This window comes from Gymnogyps californianus, chromosome 15 (assembly GCF_018139145.2).
Source record: "Gymnogyps californianus isolate 813 chromosome 15, ASM1813914v2, whole genome shotgun sequence".
In the NCBI taxonomy this organism is placed as follows: Eukaryota; Metazoa; Chordata; class Aves; order Accipitriformes; family Cathartidae; genus Gymnogyps; species Gymnogyps californianus.
Genome location: NC_059485.1, coordinates 11176825 through 11204578, shown reverse-complemented (window position 1 = coordinate 11204578; position 27754 = coordinate 11176825). Strand labels below are relative to the sequence as shown.

At 37.0% G+C, this 27754-nt stretch overlaps 1 protein-coding gene across 1 annotated transcript; it reads left to right on the top strand.

The window, feature by feature from the left end:
• The first annotated feature begins 229 nt into the window (after window positions 1-229).
• Window positions 230-26183, top strand: GSPT1 (G1 to S phase transition 1). The gene is made up of 15 exons (XM_050905818.1): window positions 230-600; window positions 11909-11956; window positions 12369-12410; window positions 13171-13398; window positions 14421-14454; window positions 15977-16054; window positions 18378-18558; window positions 18930-19084; window positions 20543-20683; window positions 21442-21535; window positions 21871-21951; window positions 23734-23907; window positions 24360-24449; window positions 24795-24963; window positions 25694-26183. Exons 3-15 carry the CDS (start codon window positions 12389-12391, stop codon window positions 25744-25746), a joined length of 1500 nt encoding a protein of 499 aa, XP_050761775.1. The 5' UTR covers window positions 230-600; window positions 11909-11956; window positions 12369-12388; the 3' UTR covers window positions 25747-26183.
• Window positions 26184-27754: the final 1571 nt, after the last annotated feature.

Sequence of the window (27754 nt, the reverse complement as noted above, 5' to 3'; positions counted from 1 at the left end):
GGGCCAAGATGGGCTCGCGCAAGTCATGATGGGCATCGTAGTTCCCGTGCCTTGCCTCGGCCGTACTGTGGGACGAGGCCCCGGGGAGCTAAAAACTACTAAAATGGCGGCAGGGGAGGCTGTGGGGAGGGGGTACGGGAGCTCCGGGAGGCCATACTGCGCTCGCGTCGGGGCGGTGGAGTACACGCGGAGTCGCCGGAGCGAGTGCTGAGTCGGTGCCGCCGCCGGCTTCCCCCTTACCCCGGACGCTGAGAGACGCTTCGGGGCCGCAGAGGCTTGTGGGGCAGCCACAAAATGGAGGCGAACGGGAGCGGCAGCGGGAGCAGCAGCGACTCGGCTCCCGACTGCTGGGATCAGGCGGACATCGAGCCGGGCAGCGGCGCTGGCCCGGGGTCCGCCCCGCCGGCCGCGGAGGCCGAGGCCCAGCAGGAGCTGCTCGGGGCGGCCTTCAGCCGGCAGCTGAACGTCAACGCCAAGCCCTTCGTGCCCAACGTCCACGCCGCCGAGTTCGTGCCGTCCTTCCTGAGGGGGGCCCGGCGCCCGGCCTGCCGCCACCCTCGCCCCCGCCCGGCCTGCCGCCGCCGCCGCCGCCGCCCCACGGTAACTGCCGCGCCGGGACGGGGCTGCGCCGGCGGGTGGGCGCTGAGGGCGGAGGGATGGGGGCCATGTTGGAAGGGCGCGGGGCCGTGCTGCGGAGGGGCCCGGGGCGAGGGCTGTTGGGCCCCCGCGGGGGAGGAGGGGGAAGGGCCACGCGGGGCTGGAGCGGGGCGCGGAGGGCCTCCGGCGGGCGGGCGAGGGAGCCGGGCTGGGCTGGGAGGCGGCCGGCAGCCCGGGGACCGGGTGGGTCAGGCTGGCGGGGTGCGGGCGGGGCGCCTGGGTGGCAGCGCTGGAGGGGGGCGCGGAGGGCAACGCTGGGCCGGGGGGGCCCGAGAGGCGACCCGGCCTGGGGGTTGCGGCCCTAGGTCCTAACGGCAGTAGGGTCTCGTCAGCGAGGGGCGAGGGCAGGCGCGGATGGGGGTACCGCCGAGGGGGAGCCTTGCGCAGGAGAGGGGTTTGGGGGAAGGGGCGTAAGGCAGCAGAGTCTGGGCAGAGGAGCCATGGGGCATTGTAGAGGAGCTGGTTGCGACGCCTGATGCAGCCCCGAGAGTTTGGGGGGGCCTTGGGAGGGGGTCTGCAGGCCGCTGTGGTACAGCTGGGGTGGTGGGTACTCTGCGGAGTGTGCTGCGGGAGGCCAAGCCGCGGCACAGGTATTGTGCTGAAGGAGCAGCAGTAACTGTGTGGTCTGGCTGTGTGTGGATCCTGTGTACGTTTCCCTGGTACCTTTGCTCGCAAAGGGTCGCCTGTGATGAGAGGAAACCATGTAGCTCTCTTCTTCTGAAAGCACTAGAGAAGTTGTCAAAGATTTTGGTGGTAATAAATATAGCGTTGCTGGAGAGAACAGCACTGCTTCAGCCACCAGTGATTCAGATGTATCTTAAATGTCTTTTTGAAGATTATATCAAACAGTTTTTTTTTTTTTCTAATATAATGCTGATAAATTATTAGAAGGGAAGAGAGGTTTGTCCAGCTGGCCTCAGTCAATGGAATAACTTGAAATTTACCCTGCTTTTAATTTCAAAGGATCTTTCTGTACACAACCAATGTTTATACTAGATTTACTTTGCATATGGGAAATTAAAGGAGAGCTACTTTTTAATTTCCCACTCCAAACTGAAGGTCCTTCCAAACATCAGACATGCTAGTTAACTTTGTGGTAGTATTTTAATGTAACTCCTGCAGCTAAGGAGTTTGAGACCTGATTGAGTATGATAGTTTAACACCTTCCTATTTTTTCTATAATTTTCTATATCCCTATTGGTACAATATGAAACAAGCTAGTATTTCAAATATTGATTCTAGTAATTTAATTTCACTAAAGCGACTACTTGTTACATTATGTTTGTCACAATTTCCTGTTGATTGTGGCTTATTATTTATTGTGTTCTGATTTAATATATTAATTAGTCTTGCTCTCCCTAGTATGTAAAGTTATCAGATTTTAACAGCTAAAATCTGTAACTTTCATATATGAAGCTTTAAAATTTTCATAACAGAATATTAACCCGTTTTTTGTGTTAGAGCAAATGTTAGATTATGTGTTCTCTACAGCTATTCAGCACTCCTGATTTTTATCAGAAATTGTAGCTCATGTGCTATGCAGGCAGGCAATATGTACGTGCATTAAAATATACTTCCAAGAAGCCATGGGCAGACTCTTGGATTCCATTTAGGATAAATGTATATGTTAAGGTTCACAGGTGTAAAGGTAGAGTAGAAAGCTTGAGGCTGTGCTGAACATGTGATGCACCTTTGAATAATCTTCAAAATTCATTTTAGTGTGTTTTTCAGCCATTGCATCCTGAATCTAAGTCTTTTTTTTAACTAGGTGATCAATACTGTGACTGAAAACTTTCTTGGGGTTCTGAATGTTATTAGAATAACTTTGTTTTTTCTCCCTGGCTACTTTTGTACTGTTTCTTCTAAGGCTTCCTATATTTAATTTTTTTTTTGTAGGATTGAAACTAAATTTCCTCACCTGCTCATTATATTTATTTCTTCATGCTCTCCTTTTCTCCGCTCTTTTGCTGCTTCTGAGGCCTATGATGAGCTTTGTCTTTCCAGACACTAGAGATGACTTTACTGAAAGCTTCCTGGTCATCTGGAGTGATCAGGATAGTTTTTCTTTCCATCTTAGTTGCTGAGTATATTTCCTATATAGTGCTATAATCTGTCTGGTTTGAATTCACCTTGCTTCTATATCTTCTTTAAGGTTTAAAATTTTGAGTTTCTATAATTAACTTGGATGTCCCTAAGATTAAGCAGACAAAAATCTGCAGTTAAAAAAACCAACGCAGTTTCTTTCTTAACTGGAACACTATACTTGTTATGTACTTTTCCAAGTCTGATGTACTTAGTTACAGAGAGTAATTGACAGTCTTGTCCTTGCAGATGTTCGTATAAGGTGACAACTACTTTCCTGGCTAGAAGAACTAGGTGGAGCTTGCTCTGGAAATAAGTCAGAACAACATGTGATTAGACAATGGTGCTGAATAGGTTACTTTTCAGCAACCCAGTTTGCTTTTGCTCCCATAGGGAATTACGTGTTCCATGATACTTATTCTTCATTACTTTGTGAGAAAAAAATATTTCTATTTATCATCTGTATTGAGATCTGTACAAATACTGGTTTGTATGGGAAGGATCTAAATTAATCTTGATTCTTAGGAAGAATCTAAAAAGCTGAGTGTCAGTTTGAGGACTTAACTGGCCTAAAGTTAAGTTCTAGTAACACTTTTCGTCTTGGAACTTTCTCTTGGTGAGGTTTTGTTCGAGTCATAATTCCTTAGTAATTCAAAGGATGTTGTAGGTCAAGATGTGTAGTAGCAGCATGGCATACAGAAAAATTCCACAGAACTGATCTCCATTGTGTGGCTGCAGTGTGTAATAGTGTTTCCTTTTATGCACACTAACTTCATGTTTTTAGTAATTTGTATAAAATTCCTGTCACTTGTGTTTAAAGCACTGAAATAACACTCACAGAAGCCATTTGGGGAACAAGATGTTAACTTTCTAAAATTGGGAAACTCCTGAGACCTGCATTCCAAGTAGTTTACTTTAAAACTTCTGTTTTATGCATGCTTTCTTTTGATTGCAAATTGTATATTAGGGAGAATATCTGACCAATGTTTACCACTAATATAACTTTTGCTTGCAGATAGTTTCAGAATTAGTTTGGAATTAAATTATCATTTGATTATATGCAAAAAAGCATACGTTTTTTAAATTTTTGAACCTAAGGAACAGATTAAAACCAATCTGTTCCAAATGTTGTAGCTGCGAGGACTTGCTTTTATCAAATTGTGTCTAAGTCAAACTCATGTGCATAAGATCTCTGTTTGTTGGATTCTATCAGAACGGTGAAATTGAGACTTCTCGATTTTCTGTCTGCAACAGACATTGCTGTACCACAGTTCCTTCCAGTGAGCATGTCAGGCATGTCACGAACAAGTTGTGCTTCTAGGGAAACTTACTGTAGATAGCAGTTGCTGGACTAGCAAACTCAACTAAGTTAAGGCAACGTGTGATGGTCAATAAAATGACAGTAGATTGTGTTAGGGCATCTAAACTTTCTTCATCACAACTGCACCTTGCAGCTTCATTGTTCTGTAGCATCTATGACTTATTTTTGTACTATGGTTTATTAATTTTGTAAGTATATATAAGATGTAATTGCATTTGGGTGGCTTTTTGTTTGTTTCTGTATCAAGATGTGGTTTGGAGGTGTAAGGGAATAGTTAAATTCTCTCTGTTCCCTCCTTCCCCCCCCCCCCCCCCCCCCCCCCCCCCCCCCCCCCCCCCCCCCGATTATTAATAGATTTCTATTATCTAATTTTGTTGGATCTCAGGTATGAAAGAAGTGAAAAATTTCTGAAAATTCATCGTCAACCTGCAGTCTTGTGGTTCAATTTTGTCATAGTTCTTGAATATTCAAAGGATTCTAGGTAAAATTAATCACAGCTTCCTTGTATGGGCTTTACTTTATGTTAGTTTTTTCTTCTTTTTGGAAGTCATTTTTAAGTATTCAATGTTGACTTTGCTTGGAGCAGGAAACTGAACTAGATAACCTCCTGGGGTCCCTTCCAACCTGAATTGTTCAATGATTTGAAGTATGCAGTGGTTGTTGTAAGAAAAATGTGTCATTAGTGCAAAAGTAACAAGAACAAAAAGTGTGTGACACATCGCAGCTAGTGTAAGGAGAGACAGCATTTATCCTTTTGGTGGTATTAGTGCTACTGCTTCATTTAGTAGCTCTCTTGACCACTTCAAGTAAATTTCTGAACATATTTGTTAATGACTACAGTTTAGACAATTTGCACCTACAGTCTTGAGCCAGGCAAACGTCTGGCTTAAGATTCAGTGCCCTTTAGATTGCTTTACTCCCTAAATACCCTCACTTGCCTGCAGTAGTCACTTTTGAAATAGTTATGTTCAAGCAGCTGGACATCCTCAGCCTTCAAATGCTGTAAATAAATGGATATAGCATCTGTCTTTCTGGTTTTCCCTGCCCTCATTTTTCTTGACCTTGTAGCTAGTTGGGACATCCATGTATTCCCCCCCCCCCCAATCAGAAACAAAAGAAGGCGTTTCAGTATCTTCTGCTTCAGTTCTGAAGCCTATAATTTCCAGAGTAGGATGATGAGTTATCTGTATCATCATGTTCCCCAAAACTGGTCATGTCTTGTTTTATACCACTCTCTGTAGACTGTATTTTAAGACTCTTCAACAATTCAGTCCTCAAGAGACTTCAGTTTGCATGTGAACTTGCTGAGAAAGTCTTGTTTGTCTAAAACTAGTAGTCCACCATTCAAGAAGCTATCATATTAAGCGATTACATGGTTTACTCAAATCAACATTTGAATAGCCATATACTGATGATTTCCTCACAAGTAGGGTGTTGGTAATGTTACTGTTAATACTTCATAACTGTAAACTTGAACTGCTTATATGACAGCAAATCAGTGTTGTATTGCGAATGCCAGTATATGGTATAAATTCTTATTATAAAAAAAAAAATCTTGATTTGAGTCATCACTTGATTATCTAGAGCAGTGTTCTTCTGTATTAGCTTCTTTAGACAGATGAGCTGCACAACCTCTTTTAAAACGGTCAGTGCAGAGAAAGGCTGTATGTCTTGGCACTGACTTCCCAGATGATCAGATATCATATACCTGTGTGATGCAGTCCAGGTGCCAATGTATTACACAGATGTCCTTTGTCTACATCTGAACTGTCCCCAGGAAGGTAGCCAGGATTGTGTTGCTCCTGTTAGAATGATTCGTCACGCTTGTGGCCTTTGCATGACTCCAGTAAAAGACAGAACACTGGGAGCCACCTGTGGACTAGATGAACTGTCCTGGAGTCTACATGCAGTCTGCTGACCGTGTGTTTAGCACCCTGGTTTGGACTACTGGTTTAATGTATTTGAAAGCATGATGTTATCTTAAAACTTGATTGCTCTATCAAAATGAACACAAAAATAATTTGGGATCATTATTGGATTCTATTAGCAATCTGGTTTTACAATTCCACTTCCAGAATTTTGGGATTTCTCTCCTGTTTTGTGATGAGATGCAAGCAAGAGAAGCAGTTGATTGTATGAAGCTAAGATAGAAAGACGGTTTTATTTTGGTTTTTCATTATGAGGGAATAAAGCAGTCAAAATTTAATCAGTGAAATTTATGACTGTGTTTTGAAGAAGTCTGTATGAAAATGACACTGAATTTCAGTACAAGAGTTAGTTTAGGACAGTTGATGCAATATTAAAAATGTGTTCTCTAGAACAGTCTGAGAATGTATGTGTAAATTTTACTCTTATGTGTAAATGTTAAGATCTTGAGCTTAACCTGCTAAAAAATCCATGGGGTGCTTAGGCTTTGTTTTGGTTTTGTTTTTTTTAATTTCTATTCCGACTGGGTCATGAGATATCTTTGTTAGAGAGTGGAATCCTTAACTGTTCTAATATAGAGCTTTATTTCTTGACTGTCTGTCTCAAAAATCAGGTTACCAACTGAGCACAAATACTTGGCCTTAAGGAAAAGGGTTTTTCATTATATTCCCTGAAAATCCCCATAAGCTTTCTTAGACTTAGTTGTGAAGAAGCATGTCGGTTTTAGATAAGATAAACTTAAGGTGTGTCCTCACTGGGGAAGGAAAAAGGTGGGTCTTTTACTAAGCTAACATGTAGTAAAATCCTGTGAATACAAAGCAAGTGCTTATTTTTTTGTGAATTTTACGAAGTCATGTTGAAACTATTAAAGCTGCTCTTACATTGGTGCATTTTAAAAACTGGGCATACATCTCTGTGTCCACTGGTGAAGCTAGGGCATAGGCTATGAAGCAGGGCAGAGACAAGAAGAAAGTCATTTTGGGTTTAAGTTAACTTTCAGAACAACTGCCTTAATTACAGTGAACTCCTGAAAACCTTTTCTTTTTGTATATTTTAAAATATTGAATATTAAATACTTTGTTTAGCTCTAGCACTTATTTGTGCTTAAAGTAATTTTTTGTGGTTTTATGTTAACTAAGAATCTCTTGGGGGTTTTTTATTCTGATTCTCATGCTTGGTGTGTTTGACTCAGACCTTTATTTTTTACTCTGGTGTAATTCCCTTTATGCTTTCATTTAAAAAAAAAAAAAGGAGGGGGGCAAACATCTGTTATGTAATTGATGAAAACTCTTGAGACTATATGACTATTGTGTAAATATGTACTGAACTCAGGTATTCAAATCACACATATGAAAAGGTGATGGGAATCCTAAGGTGGGTGTCATGCATTTCTTCACTCTTCAGCCTTTCAGGAATTCCTGTGAAGGAACTTGCCTGTATTGCAGGAGCAACAACAAACTCGCTATACAGACCATCTAAGTTTTGTAAATAAGACACTTCTTTCAAACTGAATTTGCCTTTTTTCTTTTTTTAATCTCTCTCTATGCTCTGTTGTGCAAACAGTTTAGTTAACCCCATAGTCTACCTCAATTGTCAGGTACCAGTACTGTCTAGGTTCTTATCACTCCAGCAGCAGAGCAGGCTGGGAGCTGTGAATGCTGCCATGCATAGCAACAAATTACAGCCTCTCATCAATTCTGTGAAGGCATTTGCATTGTGGCTCAGGTAACTGCTTCTGAGGAGTTACCAGTTAACCACTGAACGGTATCTGCTTGTGTGGTGACATCTCTCAGATTATTCTGTGCATCTGGTAAATACTACAGTTTACATAAAGATGGAAGTTGTCATTACTGCTTAGCACTTGAGTTTGACTTTAATACTGTATTTTAACTGCAGTTCTAACATTGATTCCCAGTTTACCAGCTATACCTGTTCTATATAGGAAAATCTTGTTTTATTCTAATATAAATTTAATTATAAAGCAATTTTCTATTGTTTCTGTACAAGCATTCTAAACTGTTAATGCTGTGAAGGTCCTGGCTTATACTGTTTTAAAACAACATTTTCAGAGGTTGAGTGGTAACTTTTAATTCATTCTACCTGTGCAGCTTTGGTTATTGTACAACAAAAATGCATGCAAGTACAAAACTTGATGTAATACACAACAACTCATCAGCTGTAGTAGAATGCCGTGTGAATGAAATAGACAGAGTGGATTCTTGCAGTATTTGTTTAGGACATTAGCTGTATTTTAAAGAGACCAGTCACCATGTTTTAAAAGTTGTGCAATTTTGGACTCTTTATTGGGAGTGTGCATACTCCTCCAGTGAATTTGGTATTAAAATAAAAAATGAATAAAGTAAAAATTCTTTTTCTGACAAGACTCTGAATTACATAATATCCTTGTCTGATGGTCCACCAGTAGATAAATGCAGTGTGTGTATCCATTTTTGCCTTTGGCATTGACAACAAAGATATTCCAAAAAATGTCCTACGGCTCTGATGTTCAAGAGGACTAAAGATAAACCGCTCACCTTGTGTAATCCAGTGAATAAGGTTGCAACAACAGTTCTTGACTTACGGTTTGAGGAGAGATGGAGTATGGAGGATGCTATATAAAATCTAATTGTTATCACATGTAAATCCAAGAATTTAAAGCATTACTTAAAGATTTGGCATCATTTAAGACATGTTCTGACTTTAAAACCAGATTTCATACAAACTACATTTTGAATCCCTCTCATATGACAAGATTCCTATCTGAATGATTTTCAGATGACGATCTAGAATTTTTAAGCTGAACTTGAAATGTGTTACAGATTTTTCTAATTTGTGTTTAATTTGCTCTATGTGATGTTTTTACAATAATAGTAAACTATGTTAACCATAAATGTTGTTAGTTACTTTCCTGAGTTACAGAAAACACAAAATGAAAAACTTTGCATATCTACTTCAATGTTTTGGAGAGATCAGCATAAGTTACAAGGACTACTTAGAACCTTTTTCAGTTTCCCTCATCTTTAAAGGTATTTTGTTACAATGACTGTCTTTATCTCATGGGCAAAATAAGCAAGGTTACTTCAGTTCACTGGATTTGTCCAAACATTTTGCCACAGTGATAGTGCGGAGTTTGGACTTCTTCTCATGTGTTAATCCAGTATTGAGTCCTACGTAGTAAGCATATCTCAACTAGATTCAGAATTGTCATCTCCTTTTTCTGTGATCCAAAGATTCCCTAAGTGTTTCACAACTGAAACTTAAAGGTAAAGTGTTTTTCCTTGAATTTTTGAGATTGCCTTTCTGTCCTCTCTGCCATGGCACTAGTAGTGCTCTTCCACCCAGCTGATAGGTTGTGTCAGAGTGCTGATCCACCCAAAAGCTGGTGGGTTCTTTGCCACTTCAGTTTTTGGTCAGACCAGCTCCCTTTGTGGACTTTTAATGGTTATATGAGCACTAGGGCTGACACGAGGGAAGAGATGACAAAGAGCAAAATGTGGCAACCTAATGGTCTAAGAAGCAGTAGGACTGCATCCTTCTTTTCAGGTGATTGTCTTAAAGGCATACTTCAGGCAATCTGCTCATTTCCACACAGAGCAAATGATAAATCTGACACTTTAAAGTCAGACTTTTCTCTTGTGTATTTGTTTGCAATGTACCAGTGCCTGAAATAACCTGACATAACCTGAAATTGTTTATCAGAAGTAAACAATTACTGAGGTGTGTTTATTTTTATCACTTAAAGCCTGTTCTTTTTGAAATTTAGATTATTTATTTTTTACTTGATTTCTTTACAATGAACTTTTTTAGGGAGTGCTTTGTATTCCTTTTCTGCTTTGAAGAACCAGTGTATGTTAATGTAATTCAGTGTCCTCTTTCAAAGCATGACTGCCACTTGTGTACCAAAGTGACCAGAATTTAATAAGTGGCTGTGGTCATAACTGAATATCTGTTGCCCCTTGATTGTGTGGCATTAGTACTGTTTAGGATCCATACACAAAATGTCTTATTGATTCTCGTGTGCTAGACTCGTACAAAATTTAACAGATGGACCTTTTTAGGTTAACAATTTCCCTACCTCCTCTCTGTTATTTCTGAAGAAACTTCTTTTTCCTGTCTGCATGCCTGCTGTATTACAGACCAGAAAGTAAAAACTGAGTTTATTATGAATGCTGTTGATTGACAATGTATTTCTAAGGAACTTTCAACCACTTGTAGAGCTTCTGTTTCAAGGCAAGCGCATAAATACTGTCATTTAATATGTTTTTCATTATGGACAAACTTCAGGAGTGAAATCAAAAGTTTGTTGACATGATCTTGTAATGAAAATATTTATGCATCCCAACCCTAGTATGTGTGAAATAGCCAACAGTCTTCTGATGTGTTACAAAACGGAGGCTTTAGGTTCATACCTAGATTCTGTGCCACCTGCTTACCACACTCATAAATGGGCTGATTTGAGTCTTTTCCAGCTCTCAAATGGGAGTAATATGTCATTTCTTATAAAGAATCTCAAGGTATCTATTCTTATGCTTTTACTTACTATATTAAATCATTCTCTTAGTTTTGTTCCTGTGGTTTTGGGACCCTGGAGTGCAGATCATATATGATATAACACAGGAGTGTAGGGAACGGTTTCATCTTCTGTGTTGCTGTGCCCCCTCCACTGTTTGCTGTTGGTCAGTGGGTGTTGTGCTGTGACCCACATTCACCCTGCCTGCAAGCTTTGTCCTCTGGCCCTCTTCCAGCTTTTGCAGCACTGCTCCAGTTTATAGAAGTCTGCAGCAAATACGCAAACAGTGCAAAAGCAAAGAGGCTTAGTATCAGGTCCTTCTCTACATGTTTTTGTTCTTTTGAGGGGATTTGTTTCATCTTTAGGTCCCATCATGCATATAGAGCAAGTAATGCTATAAGATCTGTGGTTTTGTAATGGGATTGAAGGAGAGCTGGAGTACAGCTAAATAGAGGCTATGAATTTGGTACGTAGCTGAAAAAAATAAGATAATGAACTTATTTCAAAGAATTATGAAGTTGAATTTATGCCAAGAGAAAACTAAATAGGTTAAGGTTTTAGGGATAATTATAGAATACCTCTTGATCATGTGGAATAATGTCCCAAAACATCAAGTGGTGTAATTGTTAATTGGAATGTATCACTCTTAGTCGGTTTAATAATTAGTTATACCTCAGCATATAGTTTAGTAGCATGGTTTAGTGCATGAGAAGGTTGAGTGATCTATCCAAAAAACATACTTGTGGCTTTGATATGCACATGACTGGTGAGATTGCCCTCCAAGTAATGTGACTATATTATGGTGTTTAAGAGGACTGGCAAACTTACCAGGCGTCTGAATGAGTTTATCATCTCTTGACCCTAGTAACTGCAGATGATCTCAAGAATTTACTCTTAATTGCTTGTTTCAATTTTCTACTCAATGCTTATGGGGAAATTGAGGTGCAATAGCATTGTAGGTACGCCTATAAGCTGAAGCTGGCAGAACCTTTCCGTACAGTTGTGACACCACACACACGTTGTTTCTTTGGATACAATGAAACTGGTTTGACATTTTTAAACACCAGTTAGATACTAACATTTAAAATAGCCAGCATACCCAAAAAGGATGGGCAGGTAAAATACTATGTATAGAAAAATTGCTTCCTTTAAAACTTGCTTTAAGTGTATCTTTCCATGTGGGGAAAAAAAAAAATTGAACTGTTTTTAGAACTGGTGTATTATTTTCACAACTTTTAGGCAGTGTTCAGAAGTATTTGTGCTTAGAGACTATATTTAGTACTGTTTTCGGGGGGGAGGTGTTTCTTCTTAAATACACTTCTTGCAATAAAATTGGGAGATGGTCTTTTATGCCTAAGTGTGGAAATTGGTTACATCAGTGTATTTTAAAAGTTAAACTTTTTTCTCTGCAGGCGCACCTGTAGAAACTTCTCCAGAGGAGCAAACAGCCTCTTGTGAAGGTAATTGTTTTCATGTTCTGACGGTACGCAACGCAGCTCCATTAAACATGATTTTTTTAAAATTATTGCAAAGAATCTCCTTTTTAAAAATCTCTATGAACCTTTTCCAATTTTCATTCTCTTTATCCTCATACTACTGTTGTAATGCAGTGTGGTTGTCTGTGGTTATTTATAATTTTATAGCCAGTCGAGCAAGGCACATAAAGACCAAGTGGTTTATTGAAGGTCATAAAGCTTGCATGAAGCAGAATTTTTAAAAATGAATCTGTATATTAAATAGCATTGGCAAGTGCCCAAACATCTGAACTGTCCTTTTATTAATTTAGTCACTCCATTCTTCTTTGTTCTAGATACTATCGTGGTAAATATGTGTCCTTAGTGATTCCTTTTTTTTTTTTCCCCTTTCCCTTAGGTTCAAATGCTGCTGTTAACATGGAAATTTCAGAATCTGTTGGTAAGATAAGAATTGTTCGATTTCACTATGATAGTACTATAAAATAATACTATAGTGCTTTTGCTGAATCATTGCAAACAAAATTGAAGAATACCTTATTAAGCCTTTGCATTTTTGGTCCTTACTAATTTTTGTTGTGTCTTTATATTTAGATTAGGAAAGAGGTAATGGAACACTAGTATGCATTGACAGATGCAATTCGATTACTTGGACACTGAAAAAGCATCAGTGCTTTATTAAAAAATAATTTCGTATTACAAAATAGTCCCATTAATATGTATGAAATAGTGATTAAGAAAAAACGTTTAAGTGATCAGTAATATGAGCAATCAGAACATGGAAATTGTATCTTTCTCCTTGTATTTGTATGGCTTTTGAGAGGACTTAAACCATTATCCCTCTCCTTTTCTTTCTAAACATATGGTAGTGTGTGTCTGTCTGTGGATTCAGACCAGCATGATGGTCTGAGTGGATCTTCAGATTTGTTTTTTCCTTGTAAAATCATTGCCTTGTTAAAACAGAAGTCTCTTAATCCCTGTGAATCATAGTTCTCTGATGTAAGTGCACAAGCTAGTTTGAAAGCTCCCAGTAATAATCATTTCAGAAACAAGCAGCAGTTGCCCATTTTTATATACGAAGACATTAACAGACTGGATAGTTGAAGTCTTTTGATTGCATCTTTGGGGCAGGGGCTTTTCTCCATAGTCATAGATTTTAATTTCATTATCTATTTGAATATATCTAACTGGTTAATTTTTAGTGGAAAATGGAGAGACAGAAATGTCCCCGGAAGAGTCATGGGACCACAAAGAAGAAACAAGTGAAGCAGAGCTAGGAGGTGGTCCTGCAGGGGATGCAGGGCCTTCTGAAGAAAGCGCTCAGGAAATGATGGAAGAGGAGGAGGAAATACCAAAACCGAAATCTGTTGTAGCACCACCAGGTGCTCCTAAAAAAGAGCATGTAAATGTAGTATTCATTGGGCATGTAGGTAAGTTGTAAGTGAATGTGAAGTAATTGGATCTTTGTGTTGTGTATTACCTGGAACTCGGAGGATTAGAAATTAATCCTGTTCTTTGTAGGGATGTATGTATTCACCATGTCTTGAGGTTAATAGAAGCATTCATTCTAATGAAGCTGCTCTGGGAAAATTAAAAAACTTAAAGAAGGTCTTTCAGGGGTAGAGTGGCAAGGATAGAGTGTCTGTGTTCATGATTTCTCAAATACCTGCTCTATTGAGTGCTTAAGTGACTTATCTGTGTTTATGATCCAAAGAACAAAATCGGAAAGCAGTGCTCCTTTTCTGCTTGTTTTAAATATTTTCAGAGGGTTCTTACTAATTGTTATTAAATTTAAAAATTATTATTCAAAATACTAAAAATTGTAGAGCTATAAACAATAGATTAAAATAATTCAGGGTTAAAAGAAACATTTATAGCAAAACGTCCCAATTGAATGGTTTCAACAAGCTTCAGAAAAATTTTAAGTGGTGTCGAAAGTACAGGAGAATTATTGAATCACGAGTTTTACAGTAAATTCTGTATTTTCATTTATATAGTCTCTTATCACCTTAAAAGTACTGTAACTTACTCCTCGGGTAAATTCAGAATGGAGTCACACAAAGTAAAGAGGCAGTGGGCAGAGGTACATCCCAATATTGAAGAGCAGCCTACAGAAGTTAGGGACGAGGGAGAAAGGAAGCAGGGAAGGGGCTTTTGCAAGAGCTTCCCACACTCTTAACCCACGCTTTTGCTAGATCACTGCTTGTTAAGGGTGTTTTTGTTATGGATAATGCCAAGTTTATATGTATAAAAACAGAATTTTCAAAATTCAGTGTAATTGAATTGACAATTATTATGGAAACAAGGGAAGCTGAGACATGCTTCAAAGAACTTAGACTACAATTAAAAATGTATCTTTGGAAATAAATTAGATGGTCTTGTTCATAATTGTTTTCTTTTTTCTAGGATTTTCTTTTAAATTGTGAATGACTTAATTTTTTTTTTTTTTTAGATGCTGGCAAGTCAACTATTGGAGGACAAATAATGTAAGGAAGCTCTTAAAAAAATTTTTAGATTTGCTGTTCTTGTGAGTTAAAAATACATTAAGTAAAATGAGTAATATTTTCTTTATGGCTTTAATCAGCATAGATTAATGTTTTTATAATAAAATGTTACTCTCCCTGTCAATTTAGTTACTTATTGTCTTTGGAATTTCTTAATTCCAGCAGGTCTAATTTTACTGCTATAGGAGTTTCACTTACTTAATGGAAACAACTATGCAAAAGCATACATTATCGAATTAAAAAAACTGAATCCCTTTCTTAGAACATGACTCTGTTTTTCTTCATCATTTTAAAATGCTATTTGAAACTGCTTTATACCCTTTGTTAAACTTTGTCCTTTTTGTGAAGATTTAAAAAAAAAAATATTCTTATTCCCTGGTGCTAACATTGTCAAGCATAATTTGATTTCAAAATGTGAAATTATAATAGTTAATCTTTTAAGTCTATTTTAGAAACAGTATCTAGAGACTGCAATATTTTTATAAGGCAAAAGTAAATAAATGCAGCTAGATCTTACAGTTTGTGAAAAACAAGAAATGGAAAGTAATACATGAAGAAATAAATGCTATCCTGCTGATGCAAAGTATTTCTATGATTTTAAAAAAATATTCTCAGCAAAAGTGGGAGGTCTTTGTCTTGGCATTTTCATCTTGTTTTGTTTTGACCAAACTGGAATGTTGGAATTGTCATGCCACATTTAACCTTGTAGTTCATACTGGAGCAAATTAGCATTTTATTATCTGATGTGTCTGAGTATTCTCCTTGTACAAGGAGATGCCTATTCTTAACTCTCCTACTGATGTGTTATGTTCCTAAAGCTTTTTTGTAGTCTTTCATTTTTGCAGAATATCGCTTTGTTGTAAGGGGAAAAAAAAATAAAATTGGTTGCTTGTACCAACTTTTTCATTAACCCTTTATTTACTGTTATCATTAATTTTCCTTATAAACTAAGTCTATTACTGCTATTAGATCAGGTCAAATATCTGAGGGAAAAATATGAAAGTTTTAATATAATAAAACTGTACACTACTTGCTGCTTTTCATAACTGAAAGATCTCTCTTAAAATATCAGTTTCTGTGTTCTATCTAAAAAGAATGAAACCAAAAATATTTTTCTTTACATTTCAGAAATGGGGGGGGTGGTGTGGGGTGGTGTGTGTGTGAAAGATTCTCCTATCCCAGTTTTTACTTAATTTTGAAATATTAGATTAGTCTCAGAAACGGACTTAACAGATGTAGTTCCTTTTCAAAACTTGCCACTGCAGAACATTTTACAACTAGGCTTAAAAAAAGACATTCCTCATACTTCTGCTAAAGTGGTACTGGTGTACTTTTACATATCAGATAATGGTGTGGCTTTTTGTGGAGAAAAAATACTACTGCTGCATGCATCAGACTGTTGCAGTTTTTCAAAATAATCTGTGGGGATTGTATAAGTATTTAACTATTTGGAACTATGTTTCTGCTTATGTAAAATTGCACCTTTTTTTTCCCCCCTTCTTAGGTATTTGACAGGAATGGTTGACAAAAGAACACTTGAAAAATATGAAAGAGAAGCTAAAGAAAAAAACAGAGAAACATGGTATGAACTTACTGAAGATAATAGCATGCCTTTCTCTTTGGACTGTGATGAAAGTGGGAAACTGTTTTTTAGTCTCTGTCCCTGTAGCACGGGCTTCCTGCTGGTATGGGTTTCGAGTGTAGGGGGAAGAATCTCGTTTTCCTCTAGTACTACTTTAACTAAAACTATGAAACAGCACGATTCACATTGGAACATGTTTTGCTGCTCCGATACTTTGATAAACCTAGCTGGTAAAAAGGAATACAAGGCAGACGCTTTTCTCAGGCAGCTCTTGGGGTCATTCTATCTGTATGTCTTTCACCTGTAAACAGCAGAGATATCTAAGGGACAGAGATTAAAGCTGTCAGTTTGGCAGACATGAGGAGAGAGCGAGTGAATAGTTTTGGCTGTCACCTTATATCTCATTTTTATATAAATAAAGATAGGGTCCACAGTTCTTAAGTTTCCTCCAGGCAAGACGATGCTGCTGTCGTGTGGATTTTTTGGGGGCCTCTTGTTTGTTTTGGGTTTTGTTGTTGTCTTTTGGTTGGTTGGTTTTTGGTTTTGTGTGTGTATATACAGCACATATAGCAGCCTGCTTTCTCCTTCAAACAGCTCCTGGAAATTTGATTTTCCTTTGGAAGCTTTCCATTTTTGGCTGCGGTGGAGGAAAATAGGGGTTCAAAGGGCTCTGGAAAAAAGCAGCTGAAGACTTCCTTAGGGGTAGAGCAGCAATGGAACACTCAAGGGATGGGCATTGACGTGAAATAATTGTGTTGGGGGGGGGCGGGGGATAGAAAGGGTGACATACGGTCTTTTTATCAAGCAAGCATCATGCCCGTGTTGGGAGTTGACCATAGTAATAAATATTTCAGGACCTTCCTCAAAAACCCTGGGCAGCTTAAAAACAGTTTTCCTCTTCCTCCTCCTCTTTTAGAGAGTGAGTTGCAGGAAATGACTCCTTGAATGCTATTTTTATTCTTTAAAATGTGTCATGATATACAACACAAAGTATGATGTACTTCTGTGTCATTATCAAAGATCTTGTTCGCTCGCTTCGTATATTGAGATTCTTGAAATTAGAGCAGTTTTACTTTGTGATTCAGAAAATTCTATACTGTAGTGCAGAGTTGACATTTCAGTCAGAAATGCATCTTTCCCTAAAAAACCCTGTGTGCAAAAAGGACTTCCCATCCAGCTACCACACATAGATTCTTGCTTGACTCTTGTTAGCTGAGTAAAACCTGACCTTTGGCTTGGCTGAAATCTTCCAGAAACACAGGCCATGGTGAATATTACAACACATAGGAGCATGCATACTGGTACAAACCAAAAGCCATCTAGCATGCTATCTCTACCTCGATCAGTGACAAATAGCTGCTGCCTGGGGAAGACTGCAATTATATATCCATAATTCCCAATGTTTAGTGCTTTCTCTGAGTCAGGAATCTCTTGAGCTGGAAAGGACATCTTTGTATTTAATAGTCCCTGACACTCCCTCCCTGATCACTGGTCAGCTGAGTTAGCAGAGTCTCTTCAGACATTATCCAGTCAATACAAAAGACAAGCTAAAGGTCTTTATAAGCTGCTGTTAATGGTGAAAAATATTGGTATGTTAAGCCAATGTTCCATGTAGTTATTACTACTTTTTTTCTCCTTAGTGAGAGTATTAATTTTTTTTCTCCTCTTTCCAGTCACCAATTTGCACAAAACCTGAAGGAGCTAAATAATCTTTTTTTGAAATTTCAGTTCTTCTGTCTAACTGAAATCTAACTTGTTTGTCAATGGCCAATGGGATAAAATATAATTAGGAGGGGACAACAGTTGATATGACCAAAGTATCAAAGATAGGGTTAATAAAGATGGTGTCTATTTCATAGCCAACTTCTGATTAATATGTGCAAATAAATGAGAACTAATAATAATAGTTCTCATAATATGAATATGTGCAAATCAGACCTAATTTTTTAGTTAATTATGCTGAGAAAGAGGAATTGTTTTGTATTTGATCCAGAAGTGTTTTTCAAACTGAGGCAAAGCTTAAAGTATTTGAGATTAGGTCATACATGGAGAACTTAGTAATTGAAAATTGGTTTTTAGAATTGCATCCTTCTAGGTATGTGAGGGAGAGCTAGCACTGGGCACTACAGCTCACTATATATACATAAAACATTCAATAAAAAGTCACTATTGGTCTTGGAAATGCTTAAGTTCAGTAATGGTGAGGTGGTTAGAATAGTTGAGCAGAAAAAAAGACATTTTATGATGAACAAATCATCATACATAAATTTAGTAAAAAAATAATACAAAAATAGAATGTTTGGGTTGGTTTGGTTTTTTTTAGGTACCTTTCATGGGCCTTAGACACAAACCAAGAAGAACGAGACAAAGGTAAAACAGTAGAAGTGGGTCGTGCCTATTTTGAAACTGAGAAGAAACACTTCACTATTCTAGATGCTCCTGGACATAAGAGCTTTGTTCCAAATATGATTGGTGGGGCTTCTCAAGCTGATCTTGCTGTGCTGGTAAGGACAAATCAGATTCTTTTATTTTGGATATACTGTGGAATTAAGCTTTTGATTTTTATTTTTTGTTTGCTTGTTTACTCTTTTGGTTAGTTACAGTGGGCAAAATTTTCAAATCTTAAGTCTACCAAGTTGAGTGGTTTTTGGAGTAACTTAACAGCTTCATAAAATTGTCCACAGGTGTCATGTGATTTTTATATATGTCAGTGTAGAAACTAATGGGTAATACTGAGGATATACCAGTGCATTTTCAAAGCTTTTACCAGTTTTGACTACTCAAAGTTATTTTTGAATAAGGCAGTATTACCCATTGTCAATTGTTCTGTTAAGAGAATTGTAGAACTTTTATTAAAATGTGTATTTTTAATTAGGTTATTTCTGCAAGAAAAGGAGAGTTTGAAACTGGATTTGAGAAAGGTGGACAAACAAGAGAACATGCCATGTTAGCAAAAACAGCAGGTGTAAAACATTTAATAGTTCTTATTAATAAAATGGATGATCCAACTGTAAACTGGAGTAATGAAAGGTGAGTTTAATATTTAAAAAAATTAATCTTCATTAAAAGATACTGAAATAAAATAATTCCTAAGTAAAGTAATTTTTCTGCATCCCATTTTTGCTGCAAGAATGGTAGACTGGTGGACTAAAGACAGAGGTTATCAAAATTGGAGGAAAAACAGAAGCGTAGTGCCTAGGACAGTGCCTCTCAACTAAGCTTGAAGTTCTCCACTGCTTTAAAACATTCACTTTCAACTGTTTGGATCCATGCAGCCATATCTAATAAATCCATGCATTCTAACAGTTTAATTGTTGACTTGGAAACTTTATACTGAACCTAAAAGAAAGCAACTCTGTTTTCAGTAGGTTAGGTTGCCAGATTCTTGATTGCTTGGCCACGTTTCTGCTAAACTCCTAGCTTAGATTTGGTGAGAACAGCATTATCCTGTTCACCTTATGTGTCCACCCTGTATTATTTGGAGTTGTTCTTTTATGATAAGCTGAATTGAATAAGCAAATAATATATTAAAGTGGTTCGTGATTACAGTCTGAGAAGGGTTGAGGGAGGGGATCTTGCGATGATACAGGCCAGGTAAAAATAACTAGAAAGTCAATATGTAATATTTAAATAACTAATAAAAAGGATTAAGTTATTGTTTTCTGCCGTAACGCTCAATTGTTACTAAAGCGTTTTAATTTTCCTAAGTGTCAAAACTTAGGTCTTTTTGTGGCTTCTGTCACATCTTTCTTCTCACCCCTTTAAGCTGGATGCTAAAAAGTGTAACTTAGTCCTTCCATAGAGATACTTGTGTAATGACGGGATACGGTTTTCTTCTACAGTGTAATAAGAAGAGTTGTCAGAGAACTTGCACTGTCAAGAATCATGAAAGTTTTTGTGGAAAGCTATGAGGGACTATGCAACCTTACAACATCAGCCTAGTTTACTAAGAGAGTAAGACATGCCCGATTGTGCTGTCTTGGTCCTGCCCCAACCTTCTGACATTATTGAATTCAGCTGAAACTGACTGAGGGGAAGAAGTATAATAGAAATAAATAGCATTAAGTCTTAGGAAATTACGTAGGAGATTGGAGGAGACCGAGCCACCACTAAAGTGAAAGCCTGCAGCATGACCTCAGTAGCTGTCTGCTTGGTCTCTCCTGCTATCTTGGCCTGGATCTCTTGTGTAAAAGCAGATATAGCATATGCTGCTGCTTACCCAGCCCAGTAATTGAGGTATATGGAGAAAACTGATGATGCTTTATGGAGCAGAGGAATGAGGGGGAATAGACAATACCAAGTTGTGCTGGAAGATTGGGGAGAAGATGCAAATAGGCCACTAAGCTGTATTAGGTTTGCTTGCTGCTCACAGAATAATTTAACTGATGAAAATTAAATGTCTGTGGGTTTTGTTGGTTTTTTAAAGCACAGTATTATGTCATGCTGGAATAATTGAAACTTATCTTCATCTGCTTGTCATTTTAATAGATACGAGGAATGTAAAGAGAAGCTGGTGCCATTTTTGAAGAAAGTTGGCTTCAATCCCAAAAAGGATATTCATTTCATGCCCTGCTCAGGACTGACTGGAGCAAACCTTAAAGAACAGTCAGAATTCTGTCCTTGGTATATGTATGTATCTTAAATTGAACAACTTGGATATTTGCCATATTTCAATAAAAGTAAATGCTACAGTGAAGCTAGGAAGAAGTATAGCATGGTATATTGTAGCTGTGCTCTAAAGTGCTTGAGGAAATACAGTCAGGGCAACAAGAACACAGCCATGCAATGAGCCAAATAAAAGCAGTTGCTAACTGCAGAAGATTAAAGTTAGCAGACTCTGTAATGGTATTAGCAGTATTCTTTGGCTTTGTGAGTTGAGTGCCATACTTGCCCTTGAATTTTCCAGTGATGCTGCAGTTGACATGTTGCTAGAATGAGTAATTGTTTGATGTGAACAGTTTGCTTGAAGCTGTATTATAATTAGTGACAAGCCATGTGTCTCGCTGGATGTCATGTTTTCCAGTATTGTTCGTGGCAGTTAAAACACATTAATGAAAATCATGTTTGGACCTAGCTTATGGTTTTGTATTTCCAAAACATATTGCACATCTAGGAAGATTCTCAAAGGAATAATTAATTTGTGTAAAATATGTCTGTAACATAACTTAAGAACTACATGCACTTCCTGGTTATTAACATGTTAGCTAGGGTAAAGTGGACACTAATGATGGGATGTTATGATAGATTTAACTGTCTTAGAGGTCACTGTTCTTAATGATGACAGAATGAAAATCATTCTTTTTGTTGGACTGCATTTATCCATTCGGAGTAATTTTTAAATAGAAGGATGCTCACAAAATTGAAACGAATGCCTTCTGCTCTTTTAGTGGATTACCGTTTATTCCGTACCTGGATAATTTGCCAAACTTCAACCGTTCAGTTGATGGACCAATCAGGCTGCCAATTGTGGATAAATATAAGGTACAAATTAAAATAATAGGATTGAAAGTATAAATGGACTGTTTTCAGAAAGCAGTAGATGGACTATTTACTGTGTTTTTAGAGGGTATTTTTTTTTCTTTGATATGTCTACATTTCCAACTGTAGAATAGAGGCAGGGAGGGGAAGTAAGTAATTTTGGCATTATATGAGACTCTTAAAATCTGTAATCTTTCATGAGAACAGATTCCAAAACATTGAGTATAGCAGTGCTAAATAACTTCATAGAGTTAAAGCAATGATACTTAAATCATAAATAGAGCAGACTCTTCAGAAAGATGTTTTCAATTTTTATGTAATAATTTCGTTTTGTGAAGGATATGGGCACTGTGGTCCTTGGGAAGCTGGAGTCGGGCTCTATTTGCAAAGGACAACAGCTTGTGATGATGCCAAACAAGGTATGGTAAGGTTTAGATACTAAAAAATGTTACTACGCTAAAAAAGAGCTTGATTCTTAAAGATATTCATTACTTTAAATCAGAAAATTTTCTATTGCTCAGCTGAACACAACTAAGCTTTCGTGTTGTACGAGTGATGTTTCCAGGTGTGTGTGTATTTGGTTTACTTCCTTAGCATTCAGAACTCAGGTTGTCTCTCCTTAGTAAACTCAATTGCTGGACTACAAATCATCATAGTTTATTTGAACTGTGTTTTACTTTGCATTTGTACAGTTGGCCCACAAAACCTTTTTCCTGCTGTGGGTCCTTCTTTTTTCCCCTTTTTTTTTCTTTTTTTTCTTTTCCCTTCCCCAAAGGGAAATAGGAAAAAAATTAAAGGATGCAAACAGTATGTAGTGTGTTCCAGTGAAAGACCTAAAGTTTGCTTTAGTTAAAAATAGGTTGTTTGTGCAGGTACGTAGCTGTTCCATAATGCAGGATCACTATTTGGAATCATTGTGCTGCCCTGAAGAATGTGAAAATATAAAAATGAAGGATGTGAAAACATAGTTGGGGAGAGGCAGTGGATGAGAATAGTGTACTCAACTAATGGTGGTATTTGTTTCCATTGGTTTCTTACAAAAAGGGTTTGGAAATTTTGTTCTTATCTATTCATGTCATCTTGATTTAAGCTGATACTTTTTCCAATTCTGTAGGCTGAGGTAGTTTGCTAGAAAATGTCTCAATACTCAAACGTACAATAAATCTGCAGCTTATTGAAAGTTGGTATTTCCTAATCAAAATATGTTAATTAGATTGACTTCCATGTCACCTTTCTCAAGAGCTGCTGAAAGTTGAAACTAAACTTAGACAGTTTGAGATTATGCTTTTCAGTTTTTAAGGTAATTTAACAGACAGTGGCTTTTTATAAAACTGCTTGACACGTATCTGACACCTATGTTATTTTGGGATTGATTAGGAGAAATTAATAAACTGTAAATGGCTTTAACTAAACGGTTACAGAATTTGTATTTGGTAATTAGCCAGTGCTTTTGATGACACACTTTTTTAATTACTTTGGCAGCTAATGAGGATTGAACTAAAACTTCAGGAAGTCAGAACAATGGACCTCTTTCTGAAACTACTCCTTTTTTAACTTCTCTGCCTTTTCAATATTTATTTTCTGTTGGTATTTAGTACTGTGTAAAGATACAAAAATCAGAAGAGAGGTTACAACATATAGGAACACTAGGAAATACATTTTGGTGTTTGCTTGGAGAGTGTTCATTAATATACATTTGGTATTTTTATCATCTTCTCCAGGAAATCTTGTAGAATTTTGGGATTCTGGGATTTCCTGGATTGCGTTAATGTTCAGACTGTTATATTTTGAATGTAACGCGTCTATACAATAATGTGGTTTTTGCATTCTTCTTAGATAATACACATCCATTGTATCTCTCATCTCTTTATAAGTTATAAACTCATTTCACTTTGAGAAATAGTGGATATTTTTTAAATTTGCTTTCCATTGAATATACTATATAATTATATTAATATACTCTAATTATATATAATTGGATGTACTATAGAATTATATTAAATTATATTTGCTTAAATATTCTATTTTAAATATTAGTAACTCATCATTCAAATATTTTAAATGTTCTGAAGCTTGCAGAACCAAATATAATGAATTTAAACTGTAATGGAATTATTTATTGAAATCCTGTTGTATTACAATGATTTTTGTACCAGACTAAAATATTCAGAATAGAAAACTGCATTTTTGCTTTCTTTAAGCACAATGTGGAAGTTCTTGGAATCCTTTCTGATGATGTAGAAACTGATTCAGTAGCCCCAGGTGAAAATCTAAAGATCAGACTGAAGGGAATTGAAGAGGAAGAGATCCTTCCAGGATTTATTCTCTGTGATCCCAACAACCTGTGTCATTCTGGACGCACATTTGATGCCCAGGTAGAATAACTAGCATTTAATTGCTGTATAAATGAGTAAAAGCATTAAAATATTTTGCTTGTGTTTCACCAAATCTAAACTTCAGTATTTTGAAGTTTCAGTTCATATTTCTTATTCACTATGATATCTCTAAATTGACAATAACATATATACCTAACACTCTGACATCATTAATTTCAGTTTTTTAAAATATCATTTGTTTTGAATGTAACTTCTCAGTGAAGTTTTAGATACCTATAATTGTGAAAGCAAGATCTTGTCAGGCCAATTCTTCAATTTTATTTTCCATATTATAAACAACTTATTTGCTTATAAATTTTGTTTCTTTCACAAAAATTTGCTGTCTGTGTATTGTTCAACTATACATTTTAATATAGTTCTGTATTTGGTTATTCTCTGCTCTTTTATAATTGAAATGAAGAAAAATGCACTTATTTTTAATTGTTTTGCAGATAGTGATAATTGAGCACAAATCCATTATCTGCCCAGGTTATAATGCTGTGCTGCACATCCACACCTGTATTGAAGAAGTTGAGATAACAGTAAGTGTCCTTTTAAGTTGTGATGTGAATATAGACAATCCACTTGTTGGGGTGAGGAGTTCTGTCATGATGTACATCTGTAGAGCAACTAATGCAACAAAGCTCCAGCCTTGAATGGAATCTTTGGTCAGTACCATAACACAACCAAAAATGGCTGTAACTGTTAGCATAAGCCTTCTGAAAAGTATGGTAAGTCATGATTGACTCTCTTATGCAGTAAATCTTATAATTTTTTTTTTTATTTGTTTCTAAGTATTTTCTTTCTTAGACCACTTCAGTTTTGTTCGTAAAGAAAAAATAACCCTTATTTTAGCACTCACAGCTATTAATTTTTTTCTTATACAGGCCTTAATCTGCTTGGTAGACAAAAAAACAGGAGAAAAAAGTAAGACACGGCCCCGTTTTGTGAAACAAGATCAAGTATGCATTGCCCGTTTAAGGACAGCAGGAACTATCTGCCTTGAGACATTCAAAGATTTCCCTCAGATGGGTCGCTTTACCTTAAGAGATGAGGGTAAGACTGCTTGATCAACAGTTATTAACTGCTGCAAAAATACAGTTATTTGAAATAGGAGATCATGCATGGCAATGAGGGATTAAAATGCTGGTATCTAGTGGAAATCACTATCTGGGTAACAATGGAAAAGTAAATCTAAGCAAATTGTTGTCATTGTGCAGAGTTCTTGCTAGTAACAAAAAGTGTGTTTTATTTTAGAGGAATAATGTACAGAAATGTGCACTGTGAAACAAAAGGTTGAATTTGAAAAATTCCCAGCACTGTTTTCTTAATGCATCCTGGAATATCCACCTACAATATGAATACCATAGTTTCTCTATTTAAAGTTACAGAAGATAAGGGGGGTTGTACGTTGGGCTTTAACTCATGGTCACCCTGGTAAAACTCGTAGATTTGTGGGACATATTTAAAATAATTTATCTTTAAAAGCAGTAAATAGATCTGGTAGAATGATTCTGCCTTGCCTTCTCCTTAGATGAATATAGAGCAGGCTTTCCACGACCCACATTGTATTCTTCACTGTGAGAATAACAGGTTTACTATTTTTAAGATTTTATTGTGCTTTTAAAATACACTGGTGCTTTCATTCTACAATACAACAATTTATTCTCTGTATTATTTCTAATACTCTGGAGAGCCTGTATTTTTGGGGAAAGCTTTCATGTTCTTAGAGACTTACAAATTCTTTTCACAGTATATGTAACTACTGTTTGTCTCCTTGGTTTAGGTAAGACCATTGCGATTGGAAAAGTTCTGAAACTGGTTCCAGAGAAGGACTAAGCATTTTTCTCAATGACCCCCGCACAATACTGTGAGGAAAATCGACTCTGCAAAAGCCTACTTCACACCGCCTTCTTATTTTCTGCCCATTGATAAACTTCTCCCCATATTTTGCAAAGACAAATTTCACAGCAAAGGTCCACATTATGTCAGCTTTCTCATATTGAGAGCTCTGCTATGCCACTGTTGAATTTTCCCAAAAAGAATTTTTTTTTTCTCCCAAATTCTGCTTCCTTGGAAAGATTCGGCAATAGCTTTGTAAGTGATGTGGACATAATTGCCTATAATTATGAAAATCTAAAGATTTTTAATGTTTAATTTCCCCCAGCATATATATTAAGACCTCTTTTTTTCCAGGCAGATTATTCAGAGTGTGCGAGTGTGTGTGCACATGTTACAAAGATGACTACCATGTTAATAAACTATTCAATTTGAAATCTTTTTCGGTATTTGAATTGCTTTTGAATAATGTTTTTTATCCGGATGTAATACAGTTGCATTAGCTTTTTAACTTTCCAGTAACCTGGATATTTGGTTACTTGGACTTTTCTAAACTCCTCAGCCTCCCCACACACACAGTTTTAAATGAGGCAATTGGGCACTTAGCCAAGTTTGTATTAAAATAATTAGGTTTGCCCCTTCCCTTTGAATGCATTCTTAAAATTAAAAAACATTCATGCAAATGTGGCACCTTCATTAGCTTTACATTTGTTACTATCTTCAGCAAATTTAGGTTGACTTAACATCATTGCTAGACACAAGTCAATTTTGAAGGCTAGAACTACATTTTGTGTCTTTATAAAAATTCAGCATTATTGACTTCTTAACTGCAGAAAATGCTAACAACCAGTAAATCAGTGAAACTTGCAAAAATAAGAGAATTTGTGGCAATAGTGCCTATTAGTATTTATAAGAGCTGCATTTTGTGGGAGAACTGGGCCAATTAAAAAGTCCCAGTTATATAAGTTACTCAGTTCACCCTGTCTTTAATTTAGAGGGCTGGATAATCCTTGCTGTTTTAAAGATCAGACTGAACTGAGAGGGAGAAAGACTATTTAAATCCCTAAGAGTTTGCACATACTGAAATATGGGAGGGTCAGAATCAAGCACAGTCTGTAAATTTTTGCATATCAAAAAGCAATGTAAGCTTATGAGGACGAGTGAAGTTTTTCTTGAGAAATTAAAGCAAAACTGGTTCAAAATAAAGCTTACTCAGTACAACTTGAAGGAGCTGCATAATAAAACCCTATTTAGCTGCACTTTGAAAGTGGACTGTCTACAATTGCTGTCCTGATTCTAACAATTAGGATGAAGGCTAACGGATTTTTTTTCATTTTCCAGAGTATTAGTAGTAAGTATTAAAAGGTATCTTCAGAGCTTCTTCAGAATGTCTTAAACTAAACATTGTCAGTTGTACAATTGTGGTGAGCCCATCTCCTCCCCCAAAAGTTTACAGTCTAGTGACTGTATCTGAATTCACAGATAACTCAAAACTGAAACAGATTTACCTTTTTTGGGGTTTTTTTTTTTGGTTTTGTTTGTTTCTTTGTAACTGTGGAACTCCCATTCATTTCACTTACAGCTACATTGTATGGACAGAAGAAGTTATTGTCCTTCAGTTTCATATGACTACACTTGTAGCTACCGTAATGCATGGAATTTAAATAAATTTTATTATGTCTGCAAATCTCTGGGCTTTTATTTTTTTGGTAAATCAGAGTTTAAAAGTAATTTTTCTTTTTTCCTACCAAGTGAACAAAACCCACAGTTCCTTGGATCTTAAACTAATGAAGAAATTAAAAGCCAAGGAAACTTACCGTCTTGTTCATATTCTGGATTGACTTAAGATTTCCATATATCTGACTGCTTTCTTGAAGTAAGCTCATGGATTTGAAACTTGCAAAGACCATTATTGGAGAATACTTACAGTTAGATTCCTAAATTGTTAGAACTTTTAAAACTTTTTTTTGAAAGCATTGAAATGCATCTCAAGACTACAGGATGCTCC

What these genes read in the sequence shown, in the direction of transcription:
- GSPT1 (XM_050905818.1), top strand. Translation starts at nt 12,389, where the DNA reads ATGGAAATTTCAGAATCTGTTG. An exon ending in ACTATTGGAGGACAAATAAT is followed by an intron (nt 14,455 to 15,976) that starts GTAAGGAAGCTC and finishes CCCCCTTCTTAG; the next exon opens with GTATTTGACAGGAATGGTTG. An exon ending in GAAAAAAACAGAGAAACATG is followed by an intron (nt 16,055 to 18,377) that starts GTATGAACTTAC and finishes GGTTTTTTTTAG; the next exon opens with GTACCTTTCATGGGCCTTAG.